Source organism: Rhipicephalus microplus, chromosome 7 (genome assembly GCF_043290135.1).
Source record: "Rhipicephalus microplus isolate Deutch F79 chromosome 7, USDA_Rmic, whole genome shotgun sequence".
Classification (NCBI taxonomy): domain Eukaryota; kingdom Metazoa; phylum Arthropoda; class Arachnida; order Ixodida; family Ixodidae; genus Rhipicephalus; species Rhipicephalus microplus.
Window position 1 is genome coordinate 102,833,733 of NC_134706.1, and position 14,087 is coordinate 102,847,819.

The 14,087-nt window shown below is 45.9% G+C and overlaps 1 protein-coding gene across 1 annotated transcript in view; it reads left to right on the forward strand.

The window, feature by feature from the left end:
- LOC142767585 (uncharacterized) overlaps positions 1-14,087 on the forward strand; it is an 82,213-nt gene that overhangs the window by 18,195 nt on the left and 49,931 nt on the right. The window contains exon 3 of the mRNA XM_075869550.1: positions 11,165-11,335. Coding sequence (XP_075725665.1) covers positions 11,165-11,335 — 171 coding nt within the window. The remainder of the gene's footprint in view (positions 1-11,164; positions 11,336-14,087) is intronic.

A 14,087-nucleotide genomic window follows, 5' to 3' on the forward strand; every position in this document is an offset into this window, starting at 1 on the left:
TAAAAGCCTCGAGCAAAACAGACGAAAGAGTGTTGGTAAGCGTATGGTATCCGATGTAAGAAGGTATAACTTTAAGATAATTGAATACGCTCTGAAAAATGATTGAAGCGTCAAATCAGTGAAGAGAAAACTTGAGATATGTAAAAAAATGTATGAACTAATGAACGAGGAAGGCAAAGTGACTACCAATATGGATAGGATAGTAGAACTAGCGAAGAAGTTTTACAGAGATCTGTACTGTAGCCAGCACAACCATGACATTATCTAAGAACAAGCAGTAAGCCAGATGACACCCCAGTAGTAATGATAGAAGTCAGAAAAGTTTTCGAGAGCACGTAAAGAGGCAAAGCTGCTGTCGAGATCGTGTAACATTAAATCTGCTGGAAAATGGAGCAACGATTGTGTTAGAAAAACTAGGGACCTTGTTTACCAGGTGTCTCCTGACAGGAAGAATACCAGAGTTTTGGAAGAATGCTGACATCACCCTAATACATACGAAAGGAGATGATAAGGACTTGAAAAACTACATGCCGATCAGTTTGCTCTCCATAGCGTATCAGCTATTTACGAAGGTACTTGTTAGAAAAATTAGCACAACAATAAAATTTTATCAACCAAACGAATAAGCAGGATTTTGAACAGGCTACTCAACAATCGACCGCATTCATACTGATACAAGTCATCATTAACATCAACGAATGCACCATATATGCAAAGAAGATGACGATTGAACAAAAGCTCGTGTTGTTGTTGCCACTCTGTCATCTTGGTTCAAGGACACTGTGTATTCCGTGAACAATCCGTAAATATTTTTCTAACCTCTGCCTACTCTCACCCCGTGACATTTTGGTAGAGATGCTGGGTACCAAGATGGAGCTAGGCAGCGGCAGACACCAGGTTTCTTCCATGATGGCACACGAGGGTCCAAATCCGACTCCTGCAGCGGCCAGCGCAACAGCGACAGTTGTTCTGCCCCAGCTGAAAGACCCTGGCACGTTCTGCGGGACCGACAATGTCGACATTGAAGAATGGTTGCCACTGTATGAACGAACAAGCCCAAATTATCGCTGGTACGAAACGCTCATACTGGTGAACAACCTATTCTACCAGAAGGGGGCAGCCAAAGTGTGGTTTGAGAAGCCTCGAAACGAAAATTGGCAGCTGTGACGCATGCAAAGAAAAGATTCGTGCACTGTTCGGCAAATGGACTGGCAGGAAGACAGCGGCCAGGAAGCAGCTAGCATTTCGCGCTGAACCGTCATCGGAGTCGTACCTGTCTCACATACTGGGCGTGCTTGCCCTTCGCCGATAAGCAGACGACGGCATGGAGGACTCCGAGAAGGTGGCGCACATATTGAAAGGCATTGCCGATGACGCGTTCAATTGGGTTATTTGAAAAGACTGTAACACAGTAGATGCCATTATCTGAGAGTGCCAGCGTTTTGAGGCCGCAAAAAGCCGACGTATTTCCCATCGGGTCACTCGAGTTCCCAACGCCGCAGCAACATGGTTGTTTAAAGACATGCCTGTACCTTTGGTACCGACGAGTGCAGAGCACGTCACGAAGATCATTCATGGAGAACTTGAAGTTATGTCTCCCGCTTCAACTTTCTCTAGTGCCTGTGAGTCCAGCTTCCAAATGGTACCTTTAGTGCAAGCCATCATTCGCCAAGAGTTTTGGAACGTTGGCCTGGAATCTGTGTATACCGCCGCCTCCTCCCGACCGACTGACCATCGTCCACCTGTTTCTCAAGGCCATGGCCAGAGGCTGCTGGCGTGCTATCGCAATCCCGCTGAGTGGAGGACTGCTGATGACCGGCCCATTTGCTTTAACTGCCATCGATTTGGTCATGTGTCCCGCTATTGCCATAGCAGGTGGTATTGGCGTGAGCCTTCCTATGGCTAACACAGTCACGCATAGGCAGATTATGGCCACTTCGAAACTCGCCACGAGTCGCCTCGGCCAGCCGGTGGTGTCAGTTCGTCGATGGTGCATTGTCGTTCACCTTCTCCTCCCTGCCACCAGTCCCGCTCAGCGCAGTCTCGTCGCCCGTCGTCTCGCTCAGCGTAATTGTGCCGTCCTCTTTCGCCGACTGCACATCTGGCTCGGGAAAACTAGACAATGCAGCCCCCAGAGGTGATGCTGCATTAACTATTCGCCAGCCAAATCCTCTCACTATGCCGGCATGACGCAACCTAACAGATGTTAAAATAGACGATGCACTTGTTGTATCTTTGTAGACACAGGGTCTCACATTTCGGTGATGAACTCGAAGATTCGCCGCTGTTTTAGAAAGAATTTAACACCGCCCACAGGTCCGGTCATTCTCGTCGCCGAAGGTGGAACTTTTCCTGGGCTTGGGATATGCTACACACGTGGTAGTGTTGCTGACCGCTCCACACCTGTGCTTTTCGCCGTACACGAAAAGTGCTCTCTTGAACTCAACCTGGGAATGGACTTTCTAGACGCACACTCTGCCTTACTTGACTGCGAATAGGCTTGCGTCCGCTTGACCGACCTTATTTCTATGACACTCCAACTTCACCTAAACCGCGTTTGTGTTCTGTCGAGTATGTTCGCCTAGCACCCCAAGCCGTTACCTATGTAACCATGAGGTCTTTTCATCAGGAACCCGATGGCGATTATGTGCTGGCACAAATTACGGACATGTTATTAGACAGAAGTGTGGCTCTTTCTCATACTCTGTTGACGATTACAAATATTGTGGCGTCGTTACCAATATTGAAATTAGGCTGGTGCTTTCGAGTTGTTCCAGATGACATGACTCTAGCCAACGTCTCTTCCATCAGTGAACATTCTGTTTCTGTATTCAATGCTGACGCTCATTTGCGTGCTGCAGTATCTCTTCACAGAGCTCCATTGATGCCGACATTGACAAGATGGTCGCGCCAGACCTCGTTCCTGCACAGGAAGCTGGTCAGCGGCATATCTTGCCATCGTTCAGAGATATGTTCGGCGACAGCCCATCAGGTCAGACATCAGTTGTTACTCACACGATCTACACTAAAGACGCACGCCCAATCCGACGACGTCCTTATTGCGTGTCGCAAGCAGAGCGACATGTTAACTAACGTGAAGTTGACCAAGTGCTCCTAAAAAACGTTATTGAACCAGCATGCAGTCCATGGGCCTCACCAGTCGCATAATAAAAAAAGAAGGATGGCAGCTGGTGCTTCTACGTCAACCACCGTCATTTAAACAAGGTCACGCGCAAGAATGTCTACACACTGCCACGGATTTACGATGCCCTCGACTGCCTGCACGCGTCTGCCTACTTCTCCTCTATCAACCTGCGTTCAGAACACTGGAAGATTTCCGTGAATGAATTAGACCGTAAAAAGACTGCACTTGTCACACGAAATGGACTTTTCCAGTTTTAGGTAATGCCCCTTAGCTTATGCAATGTTCCCGCTAAAGTTGACAGAATGTTGGACTCCCTGCTAAGGGGTTACAAATGCTCAACGTGCCTCTGTTATCTCGATGACGTCTTTGTATTCCCGCCATCATTCGAAAGTCACCTTAATCGTCTGTCAGCTGTTCTGGAAGTTTTCAGATGGTCAGGCCAACAGTTACACTCTTCCAAATGCCCTTTCGGCCGCAAAACAATAACATTTCTAGGCCATCTTGACAGTGCTAAAGGCGTGCAGCCTGATCCCGGCAAGATTTGCATCGTCAAAGATTTCCCCACACCAATTTCCACGAAAGATGTACGGAGCTTTGTCGGCCTCTGTTCTACATCTGGCGTTTTGTCCACAACTTCACCGACATTGCCCATCCTTTGACACAGCTACTGAAGAAGGACACGCCGTTTTCTTGGGGTCCCCAGCAAGCCGATTCGTTTCGCTGACATACTGCGTTGCTCACTTCCCCGCCCTTCTTAGGTCATTCCGATCCTTCAGCGCCTACTGAAGTTCACGCGGACGCCAGCGGACGCGGTATTGGCGCTGTCCTCGCCCAGTGGCAACAGGGGCAAAATCGTCTAATCGCCTACTTAGGTCGCCTCCTCTCACCATCCGAGTGCAAGTTTTCCATCACTGAGCGCGAGTGCCTCGCTCTTTAATAGAAATTTGGAAAATTAAACCAACTTCTTCAGCCACCACTTTTCGGTCATCACAGTCACCACGCCCTGTGCTGGTTTCCTTCCCTAAACGATTGTTCTGGACGCTTAGATTGTTGGGCTTCAAAGCTACACGAATATAGCTTTGACGTGACACTCAAGTTTGGCCGAATGCACCAGGATGCCGACTGTCTATCTCGCCATCCCGTTGATCCTCCTGACCTGTCAACGCATTATTGTGATGCCTGTGTCTTCACCATTACTAACTTCATGGGCATGCGTAGGGAACAACTCAGGGATGCCAATTTGCGGTCTATCATACGCTGTCTATCTTGTCACCTCGGATCCTTTCCTTCGCCTGCTCACGCTTCATAACGGAATTCTCTATTGACGCAGCACAAGCACCGAAGACCCAGAACTTCTTATGGTAGTTCATGCAATGCTCTGGGCTACTGTGCTTGAGCAACTTTATTATTCCCCAACTGCTGGACATCTTGGAGCAGTCCGCACGTATTACCGCGTACAGCGTCGATTCTTCTGGCGCGGCCTTTACCGCTCTGTGTGCCGATACGTTGCATCTTTTGAGTCTAGCCAGCGCCCCAAGCATTGTTCATTGGTACCACCTGGCCCACTTCAGTATATTGACATTCCAACAGACCCAGTATACCGCGTTGGTATTCATCTCATTGAAACATTTCCAATGTCTCTAAGTGGCAATAAGTGGGTAGTGGTGCCTACAGACTACGCGACTCGCTTTGCTATCACGCGAGTCCTACCAACAAGCTGTGCTACTGATGTCCCGGACTTTCTCCTTCAGGACGTTATACTCTACCATGGGGTGCCGCGTCAACTGATGACCGACCGCAGTTGTTCATTCTTTTCAAGGTTGTGGACAAAATTTTTTGGTCGTGTTCCACACGTCATAAACTCACCACTGCCTACCAGCCGCAAACAAATGGACTCACTGAGCACCTTACCCAAACACTGACAACAATGCTATTGATGTATGTCTCCGAAGATCACGGTGATTCGGATGCCACTTTGCCTTACGTGACGTTTGCCTACAACTCGTCGTGACACGACACCGCTCGTTTTTCTCCCTTCTATCTCTTGGACGGCCGTCACCCCACTTTGCATTTTGACACTCTTCTGCTGTCGCATACTTACACGCCTATTGAGTACGCTTGCGATGCAACAACTCGGCCTCGAGAGGCCCGACAGATTGCCCAGAACCGCCCTTCTGCTTCGACTATCTAAAAAGGATATCTACTACAGCCGTCACAGAGCTGTCTCTCATTCCCCAGGATCTTTAGTTTTAATCTGGACTCCCTCTCGTCACGTTGGTCTTTCCTTAAATTTTCTCGCACGCTACACTGGGCCTTACATAGTCTTGTGCCAACTGTCTGAGGTCACCTATGAGATTGCCCCCTTGGACACTCGATCCACATCGTCTCTGTGGTCAACTGACATTGTATACGTCTTTCGCCTGAAGCCGTACTTCTCTGCGCAGGATCGCACGCTTTCTTAAGCGCGGAGACGGCACTTTCACCGGCGGCTTTATGATACGAATGATGATAAACATCAACAAATGTACCATAAAGGCGACGAAATGACGATTTAATAAAAGCACGTATTGTTGTTGCCACTCCTCCATCTTAGTTAAAGGACACTGCGTACTCCCTGTACTATATATAACTATATTTTTACCCTCTGCCTACTCTCACCCCGGGATCATAATATCAATCAGGTTATAGAGAAATGCTTAGAATTTAACCAAGCACAATACATGGCCTTCATAGATTTCGAGAATGCTTTCAATTCAGTAGAAATATCAGCAGTCATGCATACATTGCTTTGTCAGGGCTTCGACAAAGCATATGTAAATATTCTGGAAGAAATAAACAGGGAAGACTGCTACCTTAGTGCTTAATAAAAAAGAAACAGAATACCAATCAAGAAGGGTTCAAGGCTGGTGGATAATATCTCCCCAATGCTTTTCCCCGCGTGATTACAGGAAGGTTTCAGAGGCGTAGATTGGGAACAGTTAGACATTAGATTCAATGGAGAGTACTTTACTAACATGCACTTCGCCCATGATATTGCATTGCTAAGTAACTCAGGAGACGAAGCGCAACTCATTACTTCAGAGTTAGGCAAGGAAGGCAGGAAAGTAGGTCCTATTATTAATATTCAGATAATGAAAGTAATGAGAAGCAACCTCGGAAGAGGACAGTGCTTCGAGATAGGTAATAAACCACCTGAAGTCATAAAAAGACTACGTCTATTTAGGACAGGTAAAAACCGCGCAGCCGAACCACGAGACATATATACCTAGAAGAATAAGAGTGAAGTGGAGCACATTTTGCAAGCCCTCCTAAATCATTACTGATAGATTGTCACAATTCATCAATGGGAAGTTATATAGCTGCTGCACCTTGCCAGTACTTACCCACTGAGAAGAAACCTGGAAGCTTACAAAGAAGGTTCAGCCTAAATAGAGTATGATTCAGCGAGCGATAGAAAGAAAAATGATAGGTGTAACCTCAAGGGACAAGAAGGAAGCACAGTGAATAAAGAAACAATCCTGGTTTAACAATATCATAGTTGAAATGAAGAAGAAGAAATGAACATTGTACGGGCATATAGCGCGTAGGCAGTATAAATGCTGGTCACTAAGGATAACTGACTGAGTTTTCAGAGAAGGCAAGTGAGTTAGAAGGAGGCAGAAAGTTGTGCCGCTAAATGCCCCTGAATATGAGCGCACAGACCTAGAGGTTTTACAAATCCATTGAAAATGCAGCCGCGGTAGCGGGGATTTAATCCTTTCACCTGCGGGTCAGCAGCCGAGTACCTTAGCTACTAGACCACTACGGTGGGTGGCGTTACCGGCAAAGAAAAGCGAGAACGTCTTCCGCGTGGCTTTTTTGGTGGATGCTCAAAAGATCGATGCCAAGGAATCTTTTCTTTGTTTTGGTAGCTCTCACATACACATTTAGGCACCTGAGTAGTGAAAAGGAGCGTTTTCTTTCAGCTGTCTTCGCGGGCGGAGTTGGCAGATTTTTAAGAATATGGTGCACGATTGGGAGGAATACATGGCGGCTATTGGCAACCTGTTGCATTTCAGGTAACCCAAGTATATCTCACGACACATACTTCCATTTCGCAGCCAACACTGCTCACTTCCCTTCAGCTGTAGAACGGACCACCCCCGACGTGGCAGCTGCGTAACTACCTGCTGCTGTACTCGCTGCCCTTTGCTTGGTTAGTCGGGAACAACCTCAACAGTGGTCGATCTTCGCAGACTCCAAAGCGGCCCAGCACCATGTGCTATCAGCACTGCGTCATGGCCCAAACGAACAGCTCTTGTTTGAAATTCGGCAGGTTATTCAATTATCACATGTGAAAGGGTACCACGTGACGTTTTAGGGGCTGTCAAGTCAGTGCGGCCTCATAGGAAACGAACACACCGATAAAGCCGCTCGGGCTACTATTGACGGCACACATGAAGATGCCATGCCACTTTCAAGGTCTGATGAGGCCAGCAGACTTTGAGGGGTTGCACAGGAGACAAACCTTTTTGTATGTTGACTACCAAGCAGCCAGATTACCTAGATTAATCAGCAACACCGCCTGTGCTCTTTGATGTATCTCTGTATGCCAAGTAGACCACCAAACATAGGCTACACTGCTTTATACTTTGTAGAAAGGTGTGGCATTTACGAATTCGTATGCTTTCGCACTGCATTACCTGACAATGCTCTCCACGATGTTTGTGTTTGAGAGGAGGGGCTGCCCTATATACTACTCTGTCACTGTCTGGTCTCTGGCATGCAGAGACAACCTTTGGCGTCTATTATAGAGCACCTTGGCATTACACAAATATACGTTTTATCCATTCTAGCGTGCCTAGGGCATAGCAGCCGAAGGTGACCAAAAAACTGCTGAGGTTTTTGAAGAAGACGGACTTGTAATTTGGCTGTGACAGTGATGTCGCCACAAAAAAACTGGATTTTCACTGGCTAGGTACTTGCGCACGTACTGTGTTTTGTGCTATCTCTGTCTTTTTTGTGTCTTTCTCCTCCTTCTTTCGATTTCCCCCGTCTCTTTTCCACGTGTACGGCAACTAATGAATTATCGCGGACTAGTTGACCTCCCTACCTTCCTTTCTCTTCTCTCCTCTTCTCTTCTATCCTTTCGCAATGTATAAGTTGAGAATAATGTTCGAATACACGCCAGAAAACTTCTCGGCAGAATGAAAGATGGCAGATTCGAGAATATTCTGCGTCAGGAGAGAAGAAATTATCTTCACTGTTATCCGATGCCTTTTAAAGCGCTCATTGAACTCGCTTATTAAATCGCCCAGAAAAGACAGAAGTACCGAAAGCCTAATCGTCTGTTTCACGCCAAGCACTTGCATGTTACTTTGATCAAACTGCCTTCATGTGACACGCAGAGTTTTTATTACACAATATGAGGCCTCGGCAGCCTTTACATTGGTGTCGTATATGCATACAAGTCTCCCGCATTGGAGAAATGCAGCCTAAACGTCCTCGACATGCATTAGAGTGGCAGACAGGTCCACAAAGCTAGATTAGGCAATTTTGAAAGTGGAAGCGTCATAGAGAGTACTTTTCTCCTGTAGAGTGCAGAGCTACCAAAGCTACAAAAAAAAGAGCACAATACGCGTTCTGTAGCGTATTTTAGTTTCCTCGCGGATATACGGAGTGAACAAGCATCTTTTATATGAGTAGGCATAGTCTGGTCGCAGGTGCATTTTCGATTGAGACAAAATTAACATTTGTTAACAATGGTTACCTTGCTCTCGCAGATTGCACAATAATATCTCTACTATTGGAGTACTTCATTCATATCAAAGGCACATAGCAACTGTAAAGCCAACCGATAATTCGAGAAAATCTGCCGCGAAATAACGCGTGCGTATCGTGTTGCCACCGTGCAGCATAACTTAGAAAGAATCACTTATTGTGAATCAAAAATATGCTTGGATGCGCTCGATAAAGTAAAAACAAAAATGATCCTTGTCAGAGCAGCTTGAAATATATTGTTAACATAAAAATCATGCCCATAGACATGTGGTCACAAACGTTGATATGTTAGATATGTAGGGTGTAAAGTCTCAAAACCACAATATCATCATAATAGACGCCGTAGTGGAGGGCTCAAGAAATTTTCACAACATGGGGTTCTTTAACAAGCACCCAAACGTGAGCACACGGGCTTACAACATTTCTGCCTCAATCGGAAATGCAGCTGCCGCAGCCGAGATTTGATTCCGCCCCCTGCGGGTCAGCCGCCGAGTCCCTTAGCAACTAGACCTCCACGGCTGGGCATCAGTCCTAAATAGAAAGCACTGTTGCAGCCAAACAGTTTTGTTTAAGAATCACGCTTAATGATAAAAAAAGATAATCGACTTAAGTTTTATATTACTGCTCGAAATGATATTTGGAGCAGTAAATGATTTTTATATTACTGCTCCTAACGCACTTCGCCCCGACGAAAACAACACCAGTATGCTTAGCAAACATGAACAATTACCTATGTCTCCGATAAGTTTGGTCGTCGCAACGATGCGTTTTCAAAGACTAGCCTATTCAGTGGTGTGATAGGAGGCCGTTGCTCCAAACGGCCACTGTACCTGTCATTTACTGTATTTTACTGCGAGCACTTTACTTTTACTTACCTCTTCACAAGGATACGTGGGGGGAGGGGTGGTCTCTGGATATTGATATACATGAGCGCAATATGCTCGAACTACCACCTACACACACTTCACAGAAGAAAGTTTATGCCTGTCCTAACCTCTCCCCATTGAATCGCTGTAAACCCTGGAGCAATTGCTCCAGGAAATCCTGGAGCAATGGCCACGTCTCCCATCAGCTGGCAAAGGGTAGTGCATCTGTATAGGGTGCACCCCTCCACTCCGAGATCTTTTGATGGTGTTGATAATTCTTCGCACGGTTACTGCCAGCAGACACGCTGGTGAAATCCAATCCAAGCCGCATTGTTTATGTCGCGTTTATGACACCGGTGACACAAACAGATGATGAACAAAAGCAGAATATATAGTCTTATTACTTTCATGGTCTTGAAATCAATCTGATGACGCCTCTTCTAACGATGGCAAGAGCATGGTGGTTTAGCCAATGCCCTGCCGAGTCATGGTAGGGCATTGGCTAAACAAAGTGGAGTAACACGGTCCAACCACGCCCTGGTCTCTCACCTCTTTTACGCACTGACAGTTATTTCTAAGTCAGCACAGTGGAGAATGGCTGCCCGATTTCTACTCAATTTTGTGTGAATATAAATCTTGTGAGTGCATCGTTGCAGTGAAAGACGCACAAGGGGCATTGGGACGTTCTCAGTCATTCAAGGTTCAAGCTAAAGGCTTTCTCTCTCGAGTTCTTGAAGTGCTGCAATCTATACTTCTGCATTCGAATAAGTGTAGATTATGCGACTGCTAAAAAGTGAACACCGTGACACTTCTCTCTTCAAGTGAGGTGAAAAAATATACTGGCTTATCTTTCTGCTACCCATGCTTAAATAGTGGGATAAACTGCAGTTTCAAATCACTGAACAGGCAGCCTTTCAAGTTCAAACATTCGCTTAAAAGTTATTCGAATTTCAGTAAAACTTCTGAAGTATTATGTTTAACAACCATTGTTTCAATATAAAGCACACCGGATTCGAGAGTCACTGAAATTTCGACAGTGTGGTGCAGTTGCCATTTTCGTGAATTTGTACAGATCAACCATGAGCAGTTCCTTCGGATCTCTAGCAATCAGTATCAGCTACCGCGACTAGAGTTCGAAAACGTGTCATAAATAAAGTATTCCATTCGTGTGTTTTGCATCTACAAGAAATAACACCTGATCAATCTTTTGCCTTCCACTTCCCACTGCTGAGTTGCTTATCACTGCGTTTTAGGTATCCGGTGATTTGTGATTCAATTAGCCTTGTGTATTTCAACGCCTGGACTAAGAGAGTGAAATTTATGAGATACCAATGTGTTCCATAAAATTACAGTGTTTCATCATCTGTGCTTGGTATTGTGTTTATTCCTTCAGAGTGCAGACCTTATGAAGTTTACGTGCACTGCTCTGATGGCATTAAAAAGGAAAATTATTGCCCAAATAATAAAAAAACTGAGAGTTGCACCGTAGGGTACGATGAATGCGTCTGCGATAATGAAGAGTTTCGCCGTAAAGATGGTCTTTGCGTGCAATACAGATATTGCGGTAAGTACAAATACTGACTTCAGCGAGCGCAAAGCTGTTGTTGAAGCAAAAGATGCGTCATTTTTAGGCGTAATCACTGAAGATGTGCGGAAAGAAAGTTTTAAGAAACGCGTCATTTCCAAGGCAACATTTTTGTGTTTTTCTGTGACTAACCTGGTATATCTTGAAACAAGTGCACTCAATAGTCTTTTCGGAAAAGGGCCCTGTTTATGAAAAGCGTTCATGCGCAGTTACACATGACAAAAAAGCACCATTCTCAAAACAAAGCTCCATAGCCCGATAGAACAGCCCAATGTACTAGTTGAACATAAACAGTGATTTTTTTTACGGCGAGGACAACTCGATAACGCATACTTTGAACGAAGATTTTCTCGTTACGCTAATAATCACATTCTGTGCAGTTGTTAACAAGAGTGACCCCTAAATTGTACCGATGCAACGATGTTATCTGCTCTCAATAGGTCTCTAGAACCACCGTGTTAACTTAAGTAGAATTACCCGTGAAAAAAAGACATCGCGTTTGACTTCCCAAGGTACCTCGGCACAGTGGCTTGCACAATCTGCCTGCCATCAGGTTTTGCAGTTTCATTCGTGATTTATCGCAGCTTGGAAGACTCCCGGAGCATGGCAGCTTGAGCTAGTTGCTATGACATGACGATAGATATAGCGCGAGAACAGAACGACGGCGCAGGGAGAAGAAGGACACGAAGGACAAGAGCGCTAACTTCCAACTGAGTTTATTGCGCAGAGTGCGAAAACATATAGAAGTGACAGTAAACCATGTGACAAAAACCACGTGGCACAAAGAGCAATACATAAGAAAGAGGAAAAACAAAAAAGCAGAAAAAAGCACAGAAAAGTCATTAGGAAAATTTTTCTTGTCCTTCTTGCTTCTGCGTCGTCGTTCTGTTCTCGCGCTATTACTATCGGCTTCTGGAACAACGATACGCGTTTCCGAAACTCGGCTTCTAGTAACTGTTTGTAAGCCCGGACATAACGCTCAGCCCGCTAAACGCTAACCCACTCACGTTTCAACTATCGGGGCTCTTATTATGTTGTCCGTGGATTACTCATGTGAAAGGTCTGAATAGAAACTTATGCACATGCTCGACACCTCGGCTACACCAGCTGCGAGGGGATGAATGACGTCACTTACAATACAACCATTGGTGGGCGTGCTAGGGCACAACGCTGCGAACGACGTAACAGATGGTACAGAAATTATAAACTATTCGTGACACCTCTGACGGACAGCTTTATTTTTCTCCTAGTCATATAAGTCTTTCATTGTTAAACAGCGATATTGCGTCGTACATAGTAAAATTTTGCAGATTTTCGTCTGAATTACAAATTGGTAGTCATGACAGATATTTTGGCAGCAGTTACCAACTGACGCTTCCAGAATTATAGGCTGTACAGCGCTTGAAACTACCAGCTAAATGGTCTATGAGCAGATGACGTCTGCCACATGCACATGCAGGTGTTCCTCGCTTTTCACTCGCATGTTGTGTGCGAGCATGTGCAGGAGGCCTTGCGACGAGAAATTCCTAGCAAGTGCTGCGAACCCCTCCGCGATCTTAACTTCTTCGTGTTTATTTGCGGCGCCCACTCCTCGGGGTCTGCGCGCGATTTTCACACCGCAATGGAGAGTGCTTTTAGTATTTCGACCTGGTGTTCTTCGCGGCACGGCAGAGGTGCGTTGAGAAAAACGGCAACAGAGGGTAGCTTCGTACGAAGACTAGTTGTCCTCAATGCTTCTAGTGGCTCAGTGAGGTTGGAAGCATTGGCTCACGCCATACTAAGATAGAAGTGAGAGCTGATGCCTCGCGACAATGTTTGGCGAGAAGCTCTCCTCGAACAGGGACACAGTCTGTCGGCCCTGTTACGGTTAACTTGGTGGCAAACTTTTCTAAGGCAACGCGAAGCGGCCAGCTGTGCTACCACGCGCTGCGCCTTCGATCTCTCCACGCTGTCTGAACTACTTGTGAGCTGGTGTGACAAACTCGCGCATTAGCCGGCACACACAAACACACACACACACACACACACACACACACACACACACACACACACACGGGCACGCACGCACATAATTAGGTGAGCATGACGTGAAGTGCGTAAAACACGCAAGGACAGATACAGTGGTGGCTCAAGTATATTATACCAGATCACTTTATTCGCATCGTGATTTTGTGGTCACGAACAGTGTCAATTATACAGCGAAGCCTGATCCGAGATCTCAAGAACGGCGGCAGGCGCCGTATTTCTGCCGCCACGACATTGTCCGAAACCACTATTGCGCGAAATTAGAAAACAAAGTAAATGAAAATCCCTGAAGAAACAACGGAGCTCGTACCCGGGTGTCCTGCGTGTCAGCCCCATATTTTATCACTGAACCACGCAACGGCTTGAGACTCCATTGTAAACTGACCTTAGAGAGGCTTGATATGCGGAAAAAATCACGGTATTATGAATAATGAACCTTCGTAAATGGCAATGCAAACCAGGCGTCACAGAATACAAAATAGGTAACGATTGGGCCATCGGATGGTGCAATCCTTCAGGAAAGCTTCAGGAATACATCTTCCCCTTCTCCAGCCACAACAAAAATACTTTTCACACTTTTTTGAATGCATGTAGCGGGTACCATTCTTCTTTGATGAACGACGGATGAAAGCACAGTGAGTGCCTTCATACCACAACAAACATTACGATGATATATGGCCTAGTGGGTACCCTACAACAGTTTTGC